Below are 15,711 nucleotides of genomic sequence, written 5' to 3'. Positions count from 1 at the left end.
GGTGTTTCCCTTTGCAGACTGTTTGCTTGCAGTGCATACATTTTTATTAACAGGCGTTCATTTTTTTTTACATACCTGTATATGACTTACTTCTGCTGACTGTGGCAGTATTGAAACGTTGACTTTAAAACCAGAACCATAAAGCTTTGTCAGTAATCTCTCACTCTCTTGGGCACTGTCTCACTTGCACACTCACACTTTCACACTCACTCCTTACTCAAACATTCTTTCACTTGCTGTTTCAGTCTGTCTCCTGCCTTGTATTTTTCCTCAGCAGCCGCATACAGTCAGCGGTTGAAGTGCATTAGGAGAAGTATGGAAACTGTAATGCTGCATGCGGGGGGAGGGGTCAGTGAGCATGGGGGCGGGCTCAAAGGTGTGGCTTTAAAAAATAAAATAATCTGTACTTTTTTTGACCTTTCAGCATCAGGTAGCAACATATAACATAACATGCTACTTAAATGAAAATAAAGTAAAAAAGTTGTTACTCATTGGGAAATGCACTATAGCGCATTATGAAACCTCTATTACTTAATGCACTGCAGCGGTCTGTGTATAACTAGAGATCCACAGAATTAAGTTTTGATTGGTGCAGAGGAGAAAAGTGACGTGTATTTGTAGTGCTACAAGGTCACAGCCTGTGACAGAAAGTACTGTGAATATAAAATTAATTATTTTAAACCTAGCCTGCTACAAAATGCTCAAAATGTTTAATATAAAATGGTGCTTCCAAAATATAGATGTTAGTAATACTGAGAGTGTACGTGGTGCAACTTTTAACATTACTCTCCCTTCAACACCTCCATGTTTAGTTAGCGCAATTTAAATCCATTTTGCAATTAAAAGCACACACCTCACAGCCCAATTGTTAACTATGTTCACAACCACTCAAAAAGAATAAATCTTTGTCATCACAAAGCTTCGAGTGATTAGGCCATTTAAAACCAGTACCAGCTACTAAACATCCTTTACATTTGTAGATTACCCTTTACATTTGCAGAGAACCCTTTACATTTGCAGATTAACTCGTAGCGCACATTTGCATTATTTTCTGGCAAGCAGGCACCCTGGCAGGAAGGCTTAGGTAGCTGTCTGCCGGAATTCGGTTTTAACCGCACAGGAGACTCACTGAATGACACTTCAGCTGAGGCATTTAAACTGTCTGGATTAACCCTCCTGGGACATTGTGTTTTTGCAAAAAAGTAGGGGACGATGGTCATTTTGTGTCACCCTGTTAGCAGGAACCACTTCTTATACTCTCCAGCTCCAGCATGGACCTTGCTAAACACACGCAATCTTTGAAGAAAGTCAGTCACCAGAATTCCTCCTAGAAACCAAGAGACTGGCGTAAACACCAGTTTTTTCATCAACCGTGTTGTGGGGCTTTTAAGCAACCTACTTGTTTAGATAAGGGGTAATTTTTTTAAATTTTTTATAAAACACAGACTAACAGGTTATTAAATCACTTAAGCCTAAATTAGTGTTTTTTTGTTGTTTTGCAGTATGCTTGTGTTAAATCATGTTTTCTTTGTTTGCAGGTACTTATTTGCTTTACAGGTAAAGCAAGACCTGGTACAAGGGAAGCTTACGTGTAATGATACCAGTGCTGCCCTGCTAATCTCCCATATTGTACAATGTAAGTATGCTATTTACAGAATACAATTGCATGTCTTTCTATAATCTTTTAAAAGTAAGAGTTCCCTAAAATGTTTGCGCTTCCACAGTACAGTATCAAACATGTATAGTTAAACATTGCCCAACCACAGGTTTAATCTGCAAAATTAAAATAAATTATGATAAACTTTGTTTTGCACTGTACATGTCCAGAAAACAATTAAATTATTAGTGTACTACAAACATCTAGTCATATACTCCTGTATGCTAGTTGGGATGTATAGATTCCTGCTCATTTCACTTCTAACCGGTTGTGTAAACTAAACGTACATTTAAGGACACGGGTCCGAATTAAAAGAAAATCACTCATCAAACTCTTGTGTTTCCTCCCATGGTTAAAGTGGATTGTGACATTCATACAGGTTTGTGTGAGTAGTTCAGGGAAGCAGTTCCTTTGTCTGTTTTTGAAATCCTATGGTGAATCATCCTATTCTAGCATTAGGTAATCTACATGTGTAGATTTGCAAAAATCCCAGGGCAAGTGAAAATGTATTGCCTAAGTTGTTTCCCTCTTTCCTCCATGCAGACAATATTTTTGTCTGTGGAGAAATCCCTGTTGCTACAGTGCTGTCATTTTTTGGTGTGGGGGTGTGGTGGGTTAGGGGAAAGTCGTTTTTCTGTTCCTGACAGTGATTTACTCATATCCTTAACCAGAGTAAATCTTCTCCCTTTGCCAGATTGGCAGTGTGTTAGGGTGCCTAGAATGTTTGAAACTAAAAACCAGGACATGTCACAAAAATAGAAGGCCTACAATTTTACTTCAACAAAGCGCATAGAATGACAGCGCTCATCAGCATAGAATTGCAGAAGAAGCCCTAAGAACATAAATAAAATGTGATTTTTGAAGCCAGTGTAATGCCTGCTAACTAAGTCGCTTTCTGATAAAACCTGCTAACTATCTCTGCTTTGGAAACCAAACAAATTCACCTCCCATCGTCTTCAGACAACCCTTTCTAGAAATCTGATACATGAGCTGAATTTCCCGAAATCTGCTGGGGCAGCCAGTGAAAAACTGTCTATCCCAGTAAATCCAGGATGCCTGGTCACCCTGCAGTGGGTTGGTGAGGTTTGTGGATATCCACAAAGGGGTCAATGTGTGGATGTGCAAAAACCTTCAGGTCATAACTGCCTTCGAATGTGGACTTCTAATCACTGGCAGTGGATTTACACGCACAAGAATCTTTGTTCGAGAAAATACTTTTACAAGTGTAAAGCCAAATTTTGTGAATTTTAAAACTGGTTGTACATGCTTAGAAATAAAATGTATATCTGAACTAAATGTACACGTGCAAGTAGCTTTGGAATTGAAGTCCACAGTCTCTTGAAGTTGCATCATTGCATCAACATTCCAACGTGATGTTATTAGTGGTGGTAAGGGTGGGAACTTGAGGTAGGACTGCACCATAACATTTTGAATTTCAATATTTTCTTTTTTGTGTATGAAACTTTAATTAACCTATAATATCAAAACAGTTTCTTGTGCTTTTTCACAGTGTCATAGTTTATTATTTCAAATACAGCACATCATTTTCTAATATATAAATATTGGTAGATCGAACCAAACTTTACGTTCATTCTTAATGGCATTCTTTGCATGGTTTGCATTTTAAACAACTCATTTGTAGGCTACAATGGCAGCATGATTGGAGGTCATCTCTCCAAATGCATGTTCCTGAAGCACTGTAACACACTGCCTTTCTTTTATTTGGTTATTTGACATCGCACAGTGAGACCCATACCTTATAAGAGCTCGCCGATTCAGTGTTTTTCTTCATATTATAGACATCATTCTTTTTAGGTTCACTGCATGGACTTTTAGCAGAATCCTAATAGTTGTTTTAAACAACTTTCATCTTGTGTATTGAGATATGTACTAGACATCATTTCCAGCAACAAAACAAACCTTTGATTTTCTTATCCAATTTATTTCTGATCACAGCAATGTTTACCTAAAAAGAGCTGAGTTTTCAGTTATTGACTATTTTATCTGCAATAGTTTAAGGCCTATCTAGTACTTCCAGTGCATTTCATCCTATTCAAGTATTCGAGTGGTGCTCTTATACCCAAACAGAGAATTAGCCTATTCTCTCCTAAGCCTTCACTTTACTGCAGCTAATTTGCGGTCAGATTTTTCCATCCTCACCTTCCATTTTTTGTCCTGCCTCTGTACTCTGACACTATTTCCTCTGATGGTCTCCAACCATTTTGCCAGTAATTGTTCTTATGAAAACTTGGACCAAAGAGATAAAAACACTATTTGAACTTGTTTTCCTTGAGAAACTCTGTTATTGTGTTGTAATTGTATTTAAATAGTGCTTACTACCCTGACAAGGCATTGAAGCGCTTTTCGGCGAATAGCACGCTGCTCAGGAACCCCAAAAATAATTAGTGGTGGATTAGTAAAGGGAACTATAAGTTGTTAATTTGAACAGTAGACACATGATACTGTTAGTTTGATTGAATAGGATAATGGAGGAATTCAGGAGGTAAGAGTCTGGAAAGTATTATTTGGGAGATCATAATAGTAAGAGGAGGTTTGGGATGAGTCAAAGAAGGAATAGACGAGGGAAGAGTCTAGGAAGGGATTAGGGAGATCACAGTAGTAAAAAGAGGTTAGGGACGAGTCAAAGGAGGGTTACATGAAGGAAGACACTAGAAAGATTATTTGGGAGATCATAGCAGTAAAGTGAGGTTTAGGGTGAGCCAAGGAGAGGATATAGGAGGGAAGAGTCTAGAAAGGGTTATTTGGGAGATCATAGTAGTAGAATGAGTTTTGGGATGAATCCGAGATTGAAGGTAGAGGATGTATTGAGGGAGGTATAGGATGAGATATAAAGTAGTGCATTAGAGAGAGTGGAATATTTTACATTTAAAAAAAAATGTTATTTATTTTGTCTGTTACAGTTAGGGTAAAGCAATAACGATATAGATGCATGACTACACAGAGTACACATGTATAAGGAAGATAATATATCACATATAAAGTTGTATAAAGTTCCATATGTACATGTGTGGATAGATAGTTTTGTTTGTTTTATTTTGATATTTTTCTCAATATTTCAGTAGTGAAGCACTTGTATATACAATTGGTAGTATCATAACTTACTTTTTGTGCTGATAGATAAAATAGAACAGAGACCCGTAACCATCTAATCAAATAAGTTATTTGAAAACCATGCAGTGACCAATAAATATGTTAGGCATAATATATATATAAAATGCCAAAAAGAAGGATGAATTCTGGGTCATTTCCAAGTTTAGGTGGAGGGCTGCTCCAGTATAGAGCACCCTACAACAGCAGCAACACACAATTTGCTCACCTTGAAGGTGCACAGTATTACAGCTTTGGATTGGCATTTGTAATACTTATTCTTACTTCCTTAGATATATTAGGAGGTGGTCCCAGATAGGCTATGCGCAGAGTGGGCCATATTTTTTTTTACAATTGCCACATTTGAGTATTTCAGTTTTGGAAGCATTTAGTTTGAGATGGCTCTGTCTCATCCACTGATCAATGGCTAAGGCGACTGAAGATTTTTGAATTTCCTATGTTTTGGTGCTTTCCAGTTTAAGAAGTATTTGGGTGTCATCTGCGTAATTATGGCATGTGAGCTGAAACTCATCGATCTTTGCCGGTAATGAGTTCATGTAGATGTTGAAAAGCATGGGTGAGATGGTAGAAACTTTAAGGACCCCTGCTTTTGTGAAGCATGGTTTGGATGAGAAAGGGGGAGTTTGGATGACGTTTGTTGTATTTGAAGGTAGAATGTGGCCCAGTCCAGAGCAATCCCCTCTATGCCAGCTTTGTAGAGTCTTTAGATTAGTGTCATGGTCAACTGTGTCAAAGGCAGCTGAGAGGTCTAAGAGAAGTAGTGCAGCGAGTCCCCTTCTGGTCTACTAAGATTTTAAAGTCATCCCAGATGGCGATGAGGGCAGATTCCTTGCCTGTTCCTGGATGGAATTCTGTTTGGAATCCTGTTTGGAAGTGGGAAAGTATAGAATTATCATCAGTGAATTGTGCCATCTGGGTAAATGCTGCTCTTTCTGTCAGCTTGTAAAGGAAAGGCCCGTTGGGAATCTTTCTGTAGTTGTTAGGGCCATGTGTGAACAGGGTTGTTGTCTTTAACACTGAACCTAAAGATTCCTGTGGTTAAAGAATTATTGATGATTCTTCTGACTGATGTGGCAGCAGAGGTAGTTGAAAGAATGTTCTTGAAGATTTGTGGTGGACAAGGGTCAAAAGGGTATGATAGTTGTTTGAAGGAATGCAGAGGCTGGCTTAGCCTACTCTTGGAGGGGATTGCTGGAAATGGGTTGGTGCTGGTGTTTTTTCTTTGTTTTAAATAGGAGTCCAACATACCTACTTTTGTTGTGTAATGATTTGCCAGCTTGTCAGTAAATTTGCAGATAATGGGGTGAGTGTCTTCTGTGCACTTAGGAAATTCTGAGAATTTTATAAAATTCTTTATTTGCACATATAGCATTTTGAATTCTGAGTAGTACCATTTTTTTGTAGCTTTTTTGTTTGTTGAGTAGTATATTCTGTTAAGTTTGTGCAGGTGAAGTTTGTCCTAATTGATTGCCAAAGCTGGGATATCTTCTCAAGGTAGACAGTGCAGTTGCCCAGCTGCTGTAAGCGTCTTCTGTTTAATTTGCAACATGTAGACTTTTATGGTATCATCTCTAGGCCCAGCCCTGTTGCCCCTACTTTGAGGGTCCTATCTAAATTCTCTTGTAATTTGTTTGCATCGCAAAAGAAGATCTGGAACTAGCTGAACAAAATTCTGCATAACCTGGCTTCTTCGGTCAGAGCTTTGTGTCGCCCCCCGTATCAAGTACCAAATGTCTAGTTTGTCTCTCTTGGACAAATTTTTTGGTGTTCACATGCCAAGGGCTACCGAATTAGGGCTTTCTGAGACAGTCTTGACTCTGCTTGGTAACATCACTAAGATCTCGGGAAGCTTGCCTGTCTTCATCCACTCTTTGGCTTAGGGAAGAAATCTTTTTTTGCAGCTTCTCCATGTATTAATAGTTTCTTTCATGACTGTCTGAAGTTAGCTTGTTAACTTGTGCTCTATATCAGTCTTGAGCAATGGCAGAAAGCTCATCAGGTAATCCTTGGTAATCGCATGCAGTGTGTTTTGGCTGTTCCTGTTCATGACCCTATCCCACTCATGTCTGTACAGTTTTACTCCCTTCAATCTTTAATAGATTGTGGGGGTTTCAGGGATCTCTTGACTCTGACCCCTCTGGGTTTTATGTGACTGCTTTTTTTGTTGCTTTCCTTTTCATGCAGAGTATCTCATAACCACCTTTGGCACACGTTCTATGCAGCTTTCTACAGTACCCCCTACCGATCTTAACAGTGTGTCCCAGTAGTCCTTTGCAGCAGCTAATGCAGGACTTGGGGGGCTCCTCAGCCACTCCTCTTGTGTGGAGCGTGTGCAGCCAAGGATTTCACGGCCCCTTGCAGAGTCAATATCCAAAAAAAATAAAGTATGTTCATTTAAACCACAGCTGCACTGCCTCTCTGTGCAGCATGTGTTAGCTTGCGGCACCATCATATTCTCCCCTGTGGCTCTGAGACAGCACCAGCCATGGGCATGCAGCGTATATCCCAGCCCATGCCGGGAAGGAGCTCCTCAGAGCTTTTGTACGTCCTCCAGGAACACGCCCTCACAGTTTAAAGCCCCACTCCAGGCACTTTGCTCCTCACATCGGTTCCCATCAGAGTCACAGACACGAAAGCTAGAGTGCTGCTACAGTACATGGAAACGGGTCTCTGAAGATCCAGTATTCCACCATTTTGGAAGAGCATCCGCTAGAATTTACAAAGTCAAGTTCTTCAGTGACTCTTTGAAGGACATGATAGTGTGGGTAGAGCCGAATAATGCTCCGGTGGAGGCTTGGGGATCTGGACGCTAGTGCATTCAGGTCTTCCAAGAGGCCCGGTGTGCAGCGGCATGCTCATGTACTTCAGTTATCTAAAGAGGCATGGGAGAAGTCCCCATTCTCTCCAGTAGTCCCCCGTCGCCTCGTGGTAGGAAAGCTTGCACTGCATGCTGCCCATGCTGTTCCTGTGGTGTGTGTAGGTGAAAATAAGTACATAAATAACTAATAAAAGCCAGAGCCAAGGCAATGTTGGTGTATTTTATTAGGCTGGTTTATATAAAAATGTTTGGTGTGGCGTTGAAAGCAGGAAGTGCACACAGAGGCAATATATTACTGATTGTTTTGTATTACAAGTAAGTATATCTCCCAGGAAGCATTTTCCAGCAAACTGTTTTGTCACACTAGTTTAAAAGCAGTGTTGTTACTTTTATTTCTCCTTGACACAGCTGAGATTGGCGATTTTGATGAAGCCCTTGACCGCGAACACTTAGCAAAGACCGAGTATATTCCTCAACATGAAGCCCTGGAAGACAAAATCATGGAATTTCATCGTAACCATGTGTAGGTGTCTCTGATTCATCGTTCTCTTCTCCCTTGCCGCACACCCTATCATTGTTCCCTTGTTTCCATAAAGTGTTTGCATTAAAGTCATGCAAGTAATTAAATCTTCGATTTTTTTGTCTCGGATACCACTGCACTGAGGACACCATTGTGTAAAGAGCACTTATGCTTTTTTTCTTTATTTGATTGAGTTAATAATAAAGCAGAAAGAATACGAAATTAGGTGGGATCAGCATTTCAGAATATTGCAGGCTAATTGTTTAGAGTGCCTACAAATACCTGGACAAACTAACAGAGAAGCCAAGCTTGGAGCAGTAACTCGTTCTTCCTTGGTAGTTTTGGATGTTAGGCAAGGACCATTAGGAGAAAATATTTCTGAATAAGTTGAGTTGTAGACATGTTTCAGATAGGCATGAAATACTGTTTCCAGTACTCTACCTGCTACATGCCTTGCTCGCAGTAGCGCACAACCTCCTTGAGCTGGCAAAGTTGCGCGTGAGCCAATGTGTAATAAGAGGTAGCAACAGGGCAGGAAATATTGTCCTGTCCTCTTCTGATTGTGTTTTATCCCAGTAATTCTGTCGCAGTCCTGCCTCCACCTCTGCTGAAGGAGCTGAAATTTCTGGCTGAAGTGGTTCGCTAAGCATCAGCTTAAAGTATTTCTTGGGAGTGCACTACAGCTGCCACTGCCCTCGGCTCCTGCCACTGCTGCCAGATGCCACTAGCAGCAGTACATATCTACTAAGAAGCATATTAAGTTATTGAGCTCTCCATTCATGATATGCATAAATATAGCTCTGGCAATCACCGGCACAAATTAGGCACTGTTGACCACCAATGATCAATAGCATGAATGTGTTCAAAATACCTAAATGCTGTTTAATACACTTTTCAGTGCACTATTGTGTAAGCAAGCATTGGTAAGTCTGCATCAGTGGTGGGCACGGGCAGAGCCCGCTCTCAAACATTCATAAACATTTCTCTTGCATTGTCTCTTCTGTGATATCAGGTTGGCACTCTGAGCTCGGCTGTATCAATGTTCGCCATTGGTTTGCATGATTCACACTCCTCTCGTCCAGTCCTCTTAGTGTTTTTGTGACTAAAGCCTGTGCTGCCTGCAGCTATTTTTCTCTAGCCTGCAGCTGAAGAAATATTTTTCTAATTTTATTCTCATCTGATGTATGATTTCCCTGCATGACTTCCTATGTGCCCAGTTTGAGATGCGGTTCACAAGGTCTAACACCTTAATTTGGGCAATCATAATGTAGTTTGCACTTGCCTGCTGTATTGTGGCGGTTATTCCTTAACATTGATGCTTCAAAATAGCCGCGCACCCCAAGAAGCTCTATGTCCTTAAGTCTGAAAACAGTGAAGGTCATCAAAAGGTGCGTTGATTGTAATATTGTGAGTAGCGTGGAGATTGGCGCAGACTCACAGTGACGTCATCAGGGGCTGCCGGTACTATGACCTCCCTTCCCAACTGGGGGAGCCACTCGAGAGAGAGGACCCCGACATTGATATGAGCGCATTCCAAACCTTCCCAATTCCAAGCAGTATTGTTTCGTTCTTGTACCTGATAAGGCTACGATCAACGTTCAATTAAACTGCGACCCACTAAAAAGAAAACCTGCTGCTTGGCATACCTGCGAACTGACAAAAAGCACTTCATCTGCAAAAACTAATTGAAATGGTGCAAAACCCACCATAAATGATTATCCTCCCTGTAGAGAGCATTTACTGACTTTTTTGTTTTTTTGTTTTTGTTTTTTAGAATTAATTTGTTATTTTCTTTATTCCATTGTTTCCAAAAAAGTCCTTATGGTTTTAGGAATTCTGAAATCTTGCAATTCTTACTTTAGTCTGGGTGACTGTGGCACCTCCAGCCGCTTTTCATTGAAGTATGTATGAAGGCACTTAGTGTGTTGCTAGAATATACGTTGTACTGATGCACCCAGAGTAGTTTTGCCATAGTTTTACCGCCACTCAAGGGAGAGATCTGGCTGACGAGGGTCTCAACAGTACTTGGTGATTTTAAGTCGTGGAGTGAGGACCAGACAGATAGGAAAGTGTTTTTTCACTGACTGCGCCCTGTCAGTAGCGGGTATCATGAAAAAAAATGTTAATGCTCTAACAAGATGCCTGAGTAAAGATGTACCTAATGGGAAGATCAAAGCCTCCAGTAGTCACACCTTAAGCAAGGCCAGTGGTGCACGCTACCTTCACGTTTAACTATTTTCGTTGGAACATATTTTCTGCATCTAAAAGCACCCCGCTTTTCACTTTGTTGAAATTGTTGACACGTCCGCACGTTAGCTAATATTTTCTGTAATTTTCTTTCCAAAGGGGTCAGACACCAGCTGAGTCAGATTTCCAGCTATTGGAGATAGCCCGTCGGTTGGAAATGTATGGTGTCCGTTTGCACCCTGCAAAGGATCGCGAGGGAACAAAGATCAATCTAGCGGTCGCCCACACCGGCATCTTAGTGTTCCAGGTAAGGAATATGGCATCAGCCTTCATCACTGCAACCATGGGTTTTGTATCTTTTCAAGGAAGCTGTGCATCCCTCACATGTCCTTATAAATTGTTGATCCCATCAGGTGAGACACATTTAGGACAATATTTTGGGAGGCTGGGGCCATTTTGAGGAGTGAGTGTAAATGCTTGGTAAAGTTTTCAACGAGTATCCATTTTAAAGAGCCCACAGTAAAACCTAGGTGTAGGATCACCCTTTTCCTTGAAAAGCAGCACATGGACAGCTGATGGAGGTGGTGGGGGGTGGGGAGGGGGTGCTCCTTTGGGTTATTTAAATGGTGATTACACCAAGGTGGTCACGTAGTCAAGGGGTGGGGAGTCACACCCGTAGGGGGAATGGAAGAAGTCATCGAAACATAAAAAGATGAAGGGGAATGACTACTTTCTAAGGAGTGATTGAAAGAGAAATAGCCAAGCAAAGGGGTGTATGGGGAAAAAAGGGAAATATCAACCATACAGAGATTGAAGCTCCCAGTCAGGCGATGCACTGTCGAACCATAAAAGGGTGTGCCCTCAAGGGAGAGTTGAACCACATAACTGCCAGGGAATTGAAGGAGTATCTCAGTAATGTGGACTGCACTGGAGATGGTATCTGTCTTGCAACGGTTGACAAAAAGGATTATCAGTTGCATAAGAGGGAATGAGAGGGCTTAGCTGGATTTTGACCATGCAAGAAGAATTAAAGTAAATGGGGAAGCAGGTGATTATTTGCTGATTAGACCTGGGGCACCGACTGGAACATTTCGTTCTCATTTGAAATTGGGAAAATATAATCTAGTGCTGGGGGAGGTACTATAGTGTGTGTGTGTAATATATATGTGTAAAGCAAGGAGAAGGCACACTAAAAATATACTCGTAAAACAAGGGGAAAAGCAAGGAAAGAGCAGTGAGAACGATTGAAAAGCTAGGAGAAGGCACACAGAAAACAGAAAAAAGCAAGGAGAAAGCAGTGAACACGAGGGATAAGCAAGGAAGCAGACAAAAAAACAGGGAAAAGGCAAGGAGAAAGCTGGGGAAACGGGGAAAAATCAAGGACAGAGCAGTGAGAGCGATGGAGAAGCGATGTCAAAATATGTCTCTACTCTACAGTTTTTTCATAAACAGTAGAGAAATATTTGTAAACAATTACGGAATCTGAGAGAGCAACCAGTGGGACACTATTAGAGGACCTCTCTAGATTCATATGGTTCTCACAAAAACAACTCTTATTCTCTAGTGCAGTGCAGCTCAAGTCCTCTCAGCACAGAGATCTTGCAATGTCCTTGGGGGAAGGTGAAGGTGGGGATAGATTGCATGTAAGGGCATAGCAAATTTCAACGTTCTGTTCTTGGACAGATATTCTTCCCAGCTAATATTGCAGAGCTTCTCTAGATGTCCAGGCAAATACAAGGAACAGATTATGCAGTTGCATCTTGTATCCACATTAGGGGGCTCTGGTGCCAGGCCAGGGCGTTCAAAATCCATAATCCTCTCCCACCAGTGGTAAGTAGTTCATCTTTCCAGACTTTTCCGCAGAGGAAGATGTGTGCAGGCACCAACTGGGTAAAGTAACCTGTATTCCAAAGAAGAAGATTTAGATCCCTTGAGTAGGGTCTCCGTGATTTTCAGAAGCTCCTAATGCAGGTCAAAGATTGAGGTCACAGATGCCCATAAGAAAGTCCAGCAGAGGGTAAGCTTATTTAAATGGTGTTCAGCAGGTCGAGTTGTCAAAAAGTAAATGCATAATAATCAGGCTTTTATTCTCTTGCGGGACTCAGACTTGCTCGGAGCTAAATGTGGTTAACCTGTACCCTCTCAGTAAGGCCTGATGGCTCTGCGAAGGGAGGCTACGTAGAGAGTGTCCTGGCTGCAAGGGTCACAAAGAGTTCAATCTCCATGTGCTTGCTGCAAAATCCATGTCATAAGGAAGGGTACTAAAACATATACACATGCACATGATGGTGTCCCGATGCAAAGAAAAGTGAAGGAATCCAACCAGGGGGCTAAATAGACTTTTCATGTCAAGTGTTGGAAGAGTCCTTCACCAGTTGCACATCTCACAGGCAAATTGCCCTGCTAGACTCTCGGGTGTTACCCATTTGTCTCTCTATGGCCTGGTGAGCTGGCAGTAGCATGCATTACAGTTGGTGATGTGGTGTGAGTGTTTTGTTCTTTGCTGATGAAGCAACAGAAGAATGAGTGGTGCACTCCCAGGTTTCTCTCTAGCTCACAGATGTCTTGTAGGGTAAAGTTGTGTAGTCAGCCCGAAAGTCGTACAAATGGCTGGATGCCGCTGTTGTCATAAGGGATGGACTTTGGTCCCTACACCTTCCATGCCCATTATTTACTTAGTACATGATGGTGTTACCACCTCATGTTGAAAAGCTAATCTGGGATTTTAGGTGTATGATAAGTTAGATCTTTTATTTGAGGTATGTGTGGGAATTGAAAGCAGTAAAAACCACAATGAAGCTTATGAATTGTAACTACATGTGAGTTTAGTTGATAACTTAGATTTAAGCGAATGTGGGCTCACAGGGAGTCCCTTATCATATGTGAAATTAGGGCTGCCATTTTCAAACTGATCTTTGTGTGAATTAAGCATTTTGGCTGGCCAGGGTATTTGCTGTTGGTGCCGTCTGTTTTCTCTCAGTTTTTCTACCTCTTAGTAACTTTCTTGGTTTCTTTTGGAGCTTAATATTCTATTGGCTGTTTTGGTTCCCTTGTTTTAACAATGGTTCCACTTTTAATTGGAGCCAGACTATTTTACTATTTTGCTCTTGTTTTGGGACCAGTGGTTTTCCATGGATTTTGTGGTGATGGTTTTTATGCCCACCAACAACTGGCTCAGCCCAGTTGGAATATGTCCAGTATTTAACTATGGAGACAGTGCTTAATTTGTAAAAGGAGTGCCGGTGTCCAAAGTTCTGCTCAGAAGCCTGCAGATGGCACCAGTGTGCCAAAAACCAAAGTTGTGCATTCTTGAATCTACCTCATGTCTCTTTAATTCACCACCCGAAACTCCCTGCCCCTTTATCTTACTCTTACAGGCTCCTGTTTTCTCCTTTTGTGAAATGTTTTCCAGTTTTCTCTTTCTTCCCCTTTGTATGTTTTCCCCTCTCTTACTTTTGGTAAATGTCTGGTGAGAAAAATAAGCGCTGATCCCCAAATATGTGTGCCGGTGGGAAGAACTGGCCTGAATGGTAACTGTTAAGTGTGCCTGAGTCGTTGTAGCCATTGCATGAGGACTTCATGAGATTTTTCCATATAAGTTCATGTTAAAATATGTACAAAAAACTGACCTCCTGAATAGCTCTACATGTCCAAGTATTGAATGAGTTTGCAGGAGTCTGCTAAGGATGTAGGAGGCTTTTAAGCTGTTCATCAGGTGTTGCTTTTGATGCTGCAGTTTAAAATATTTGTCAGAACTGTCTGGATTTTGTCTTTGGGTTGTGGTGGGTGAGGGGTTTAGAATTTTACGAATTATAGTGCCAATTGATCCATTGGAGGAGATTCTCTGTAAGTGTGTTTTACATATTGAGTTTTCTCAGGATTTTAAATTGTTGGTTAGTGAAGTTACCAGCTGTTGGAATACTGGCTGTGAAGCAACATCTTATGACCCCAAAGAATTTTAGGATGATTTTTTGTGTGCTGTTTCACATTACATAGGATGAAATCCAAGGTATCCCATCTACTGACTATATGCACTTTCTGCCTTAAACAAACAAGCATCTTTTGTTGGAGGTTTGTGCCACACCTTATTTTGGGGAATCTGTAGGTTGGCCAAATGTGCCATTGCCAAATGTTTCACTTAACAGTGTTCTGTAAGTATTTCTGCTACCATCTCTCATCTAACAATATTCTAAAATGTATTACAACATTTCATAAAAAAGTGTGTATTTGCAGTCTGATTCACAACAGGGTAATTTCCACTGGTACTGTTTTTTTTGTTCGTAATAACCAGTTTCCAGAGGTTGAGAATGGTGTAGAGCACACATATATGAGAAAGAGACCTCTATTCAGATTTCAGTGCTGTCGGTCCACGGTCCCTTTCTGCTAACACATCCATCCATTCCCCATTACACCATTGGCAAATGGTGTTTCTACTGGGGGGCTCATCATGTAGACCCTAAGGTGGGTGTACAGATTATGCATGAGTGAGCAGAGCTTTGTAGACTATTGTTTATCCAAGGGTCATGCACTCTTCTAGCAGTTAGCAACCAATTTTTGGTCCCTAGCCCCTGTGTGCACTGTTTCCAAAGGTAATATGTAGGAGTCTAAAGTATGACTATTACCGCAGGGTATCGGTTCCTCATGTATTTCTTTAATTATGCTGTACTTCATACTCCTTCTCCTGTGAATCATTTCTGTTTCAATAAAGATTTAAACCCAGCTTACAAATAAATCCCTGGAAAACAACCACAGCCATTAACATAATGTTTCCCTCCTCAGGGTCACACAAAGATCAATGCCTTCAATTGGGCGAAGGTACGGAAGTTGAGTTTCAAGAGGAAGCGCTTTCTGATAAAGTTGCGCCCTGATGCTAACGTAAGTACTTTATTTATTATCACATTTTATATAGCCCTGTCGATTTTAAAGGCACCCTACTAAACCCTAAATCATGTTAATAGAGGTAAAACATTGATTTCTTCCCTAAATTAGTTTATATGTTGCATGACATTAAACAAAATGCCTACTGTGGTACTTGGACAGTGACCCTTTCTGTTTTTGGAAGTACAGATGTCAAGGCTTAGTGTTAATAATAAACATCGTTATCTGGTAGCTCTTCCCAATATAATTTTCACCTTTTGCTGTGGTTAGCTAAGAAGGGTTCAGGAGTTAATAAGACTGAAATAGGGTTGGTCTTCATGTGTTTAGTTTGGCCATTTTTCTTAAAACATGGGTCAGCATCCTGCCCCTCCATCTTGTTGCTCAATAAGATGTAAAGCTTTCCCCTCTGCCCCAATCTTCCCGCACAGAGGGGCAGGAGACTGTGACAAAATGGATGACTGATGTTTCTCAAACCACTTCTCAGTTCTCTCTGATAACCAGTAACGTTTTGCCAGTGCGCTA

The 15,711-nt window shown here is 41.0% G+C and overlaps 1 protein-coding gene across 6 annotated transcripts in view; it reads left to right on the top strand.

Moving 5' to 3' along the window:
• FARP1 (FERM, ARH/RhoGEF and pleckstrin domain protein 1) overlaps window positions 1-15,711 on the top strand; it is a 459,262-nt gene that overhangs the window by 263,013 nt on the left and 180,538 nt on the right. For all 6 annotated transcript variants that reach the window (XM_069205182.1, XM_069205178.1, XM_069205181.1 and 3 more), the window contains exons 6-9: window positions 1,539-1,636; window positions 8,013-8,127; window positions 10,471-10,618; window positions 15,091-15,186. In XM_069205182.1, coding sequence (XP_069061283.1) covers window positions 1,539-1,636; window positions 8,013-8,127; window positions 10,471-10,618; window positions 15,091-15,186 — 457 coding nt within the window. The remainder of the gene's footprint in view (window positions 1-1,538; window positions 1,637-8,012; window positions 8,128-10,470; window positions 10,619-15,090; window positions 15,187-15,711) is intronic.

The sequence above is a fragment of the Pleurodeles waltl genome, chromosome 8 (genome assembly GCF_031143425.1).
Source record: "Pleurodeles waltl isolate 20211129_DDA chromosome 8, aPleWal1.hap1.20221129, whole genome shotgun sequence".
NCBI lineage: Eukaryota > Metazoa > Chordata > Amphibia > Caudata > Salamandridae > Pleurodeles > Pleurodeles waltl.
Note: the sequence above shows the minus strand (reverse complement) of the source record. Positions and strands in the feature narration are given on the sequence as shown.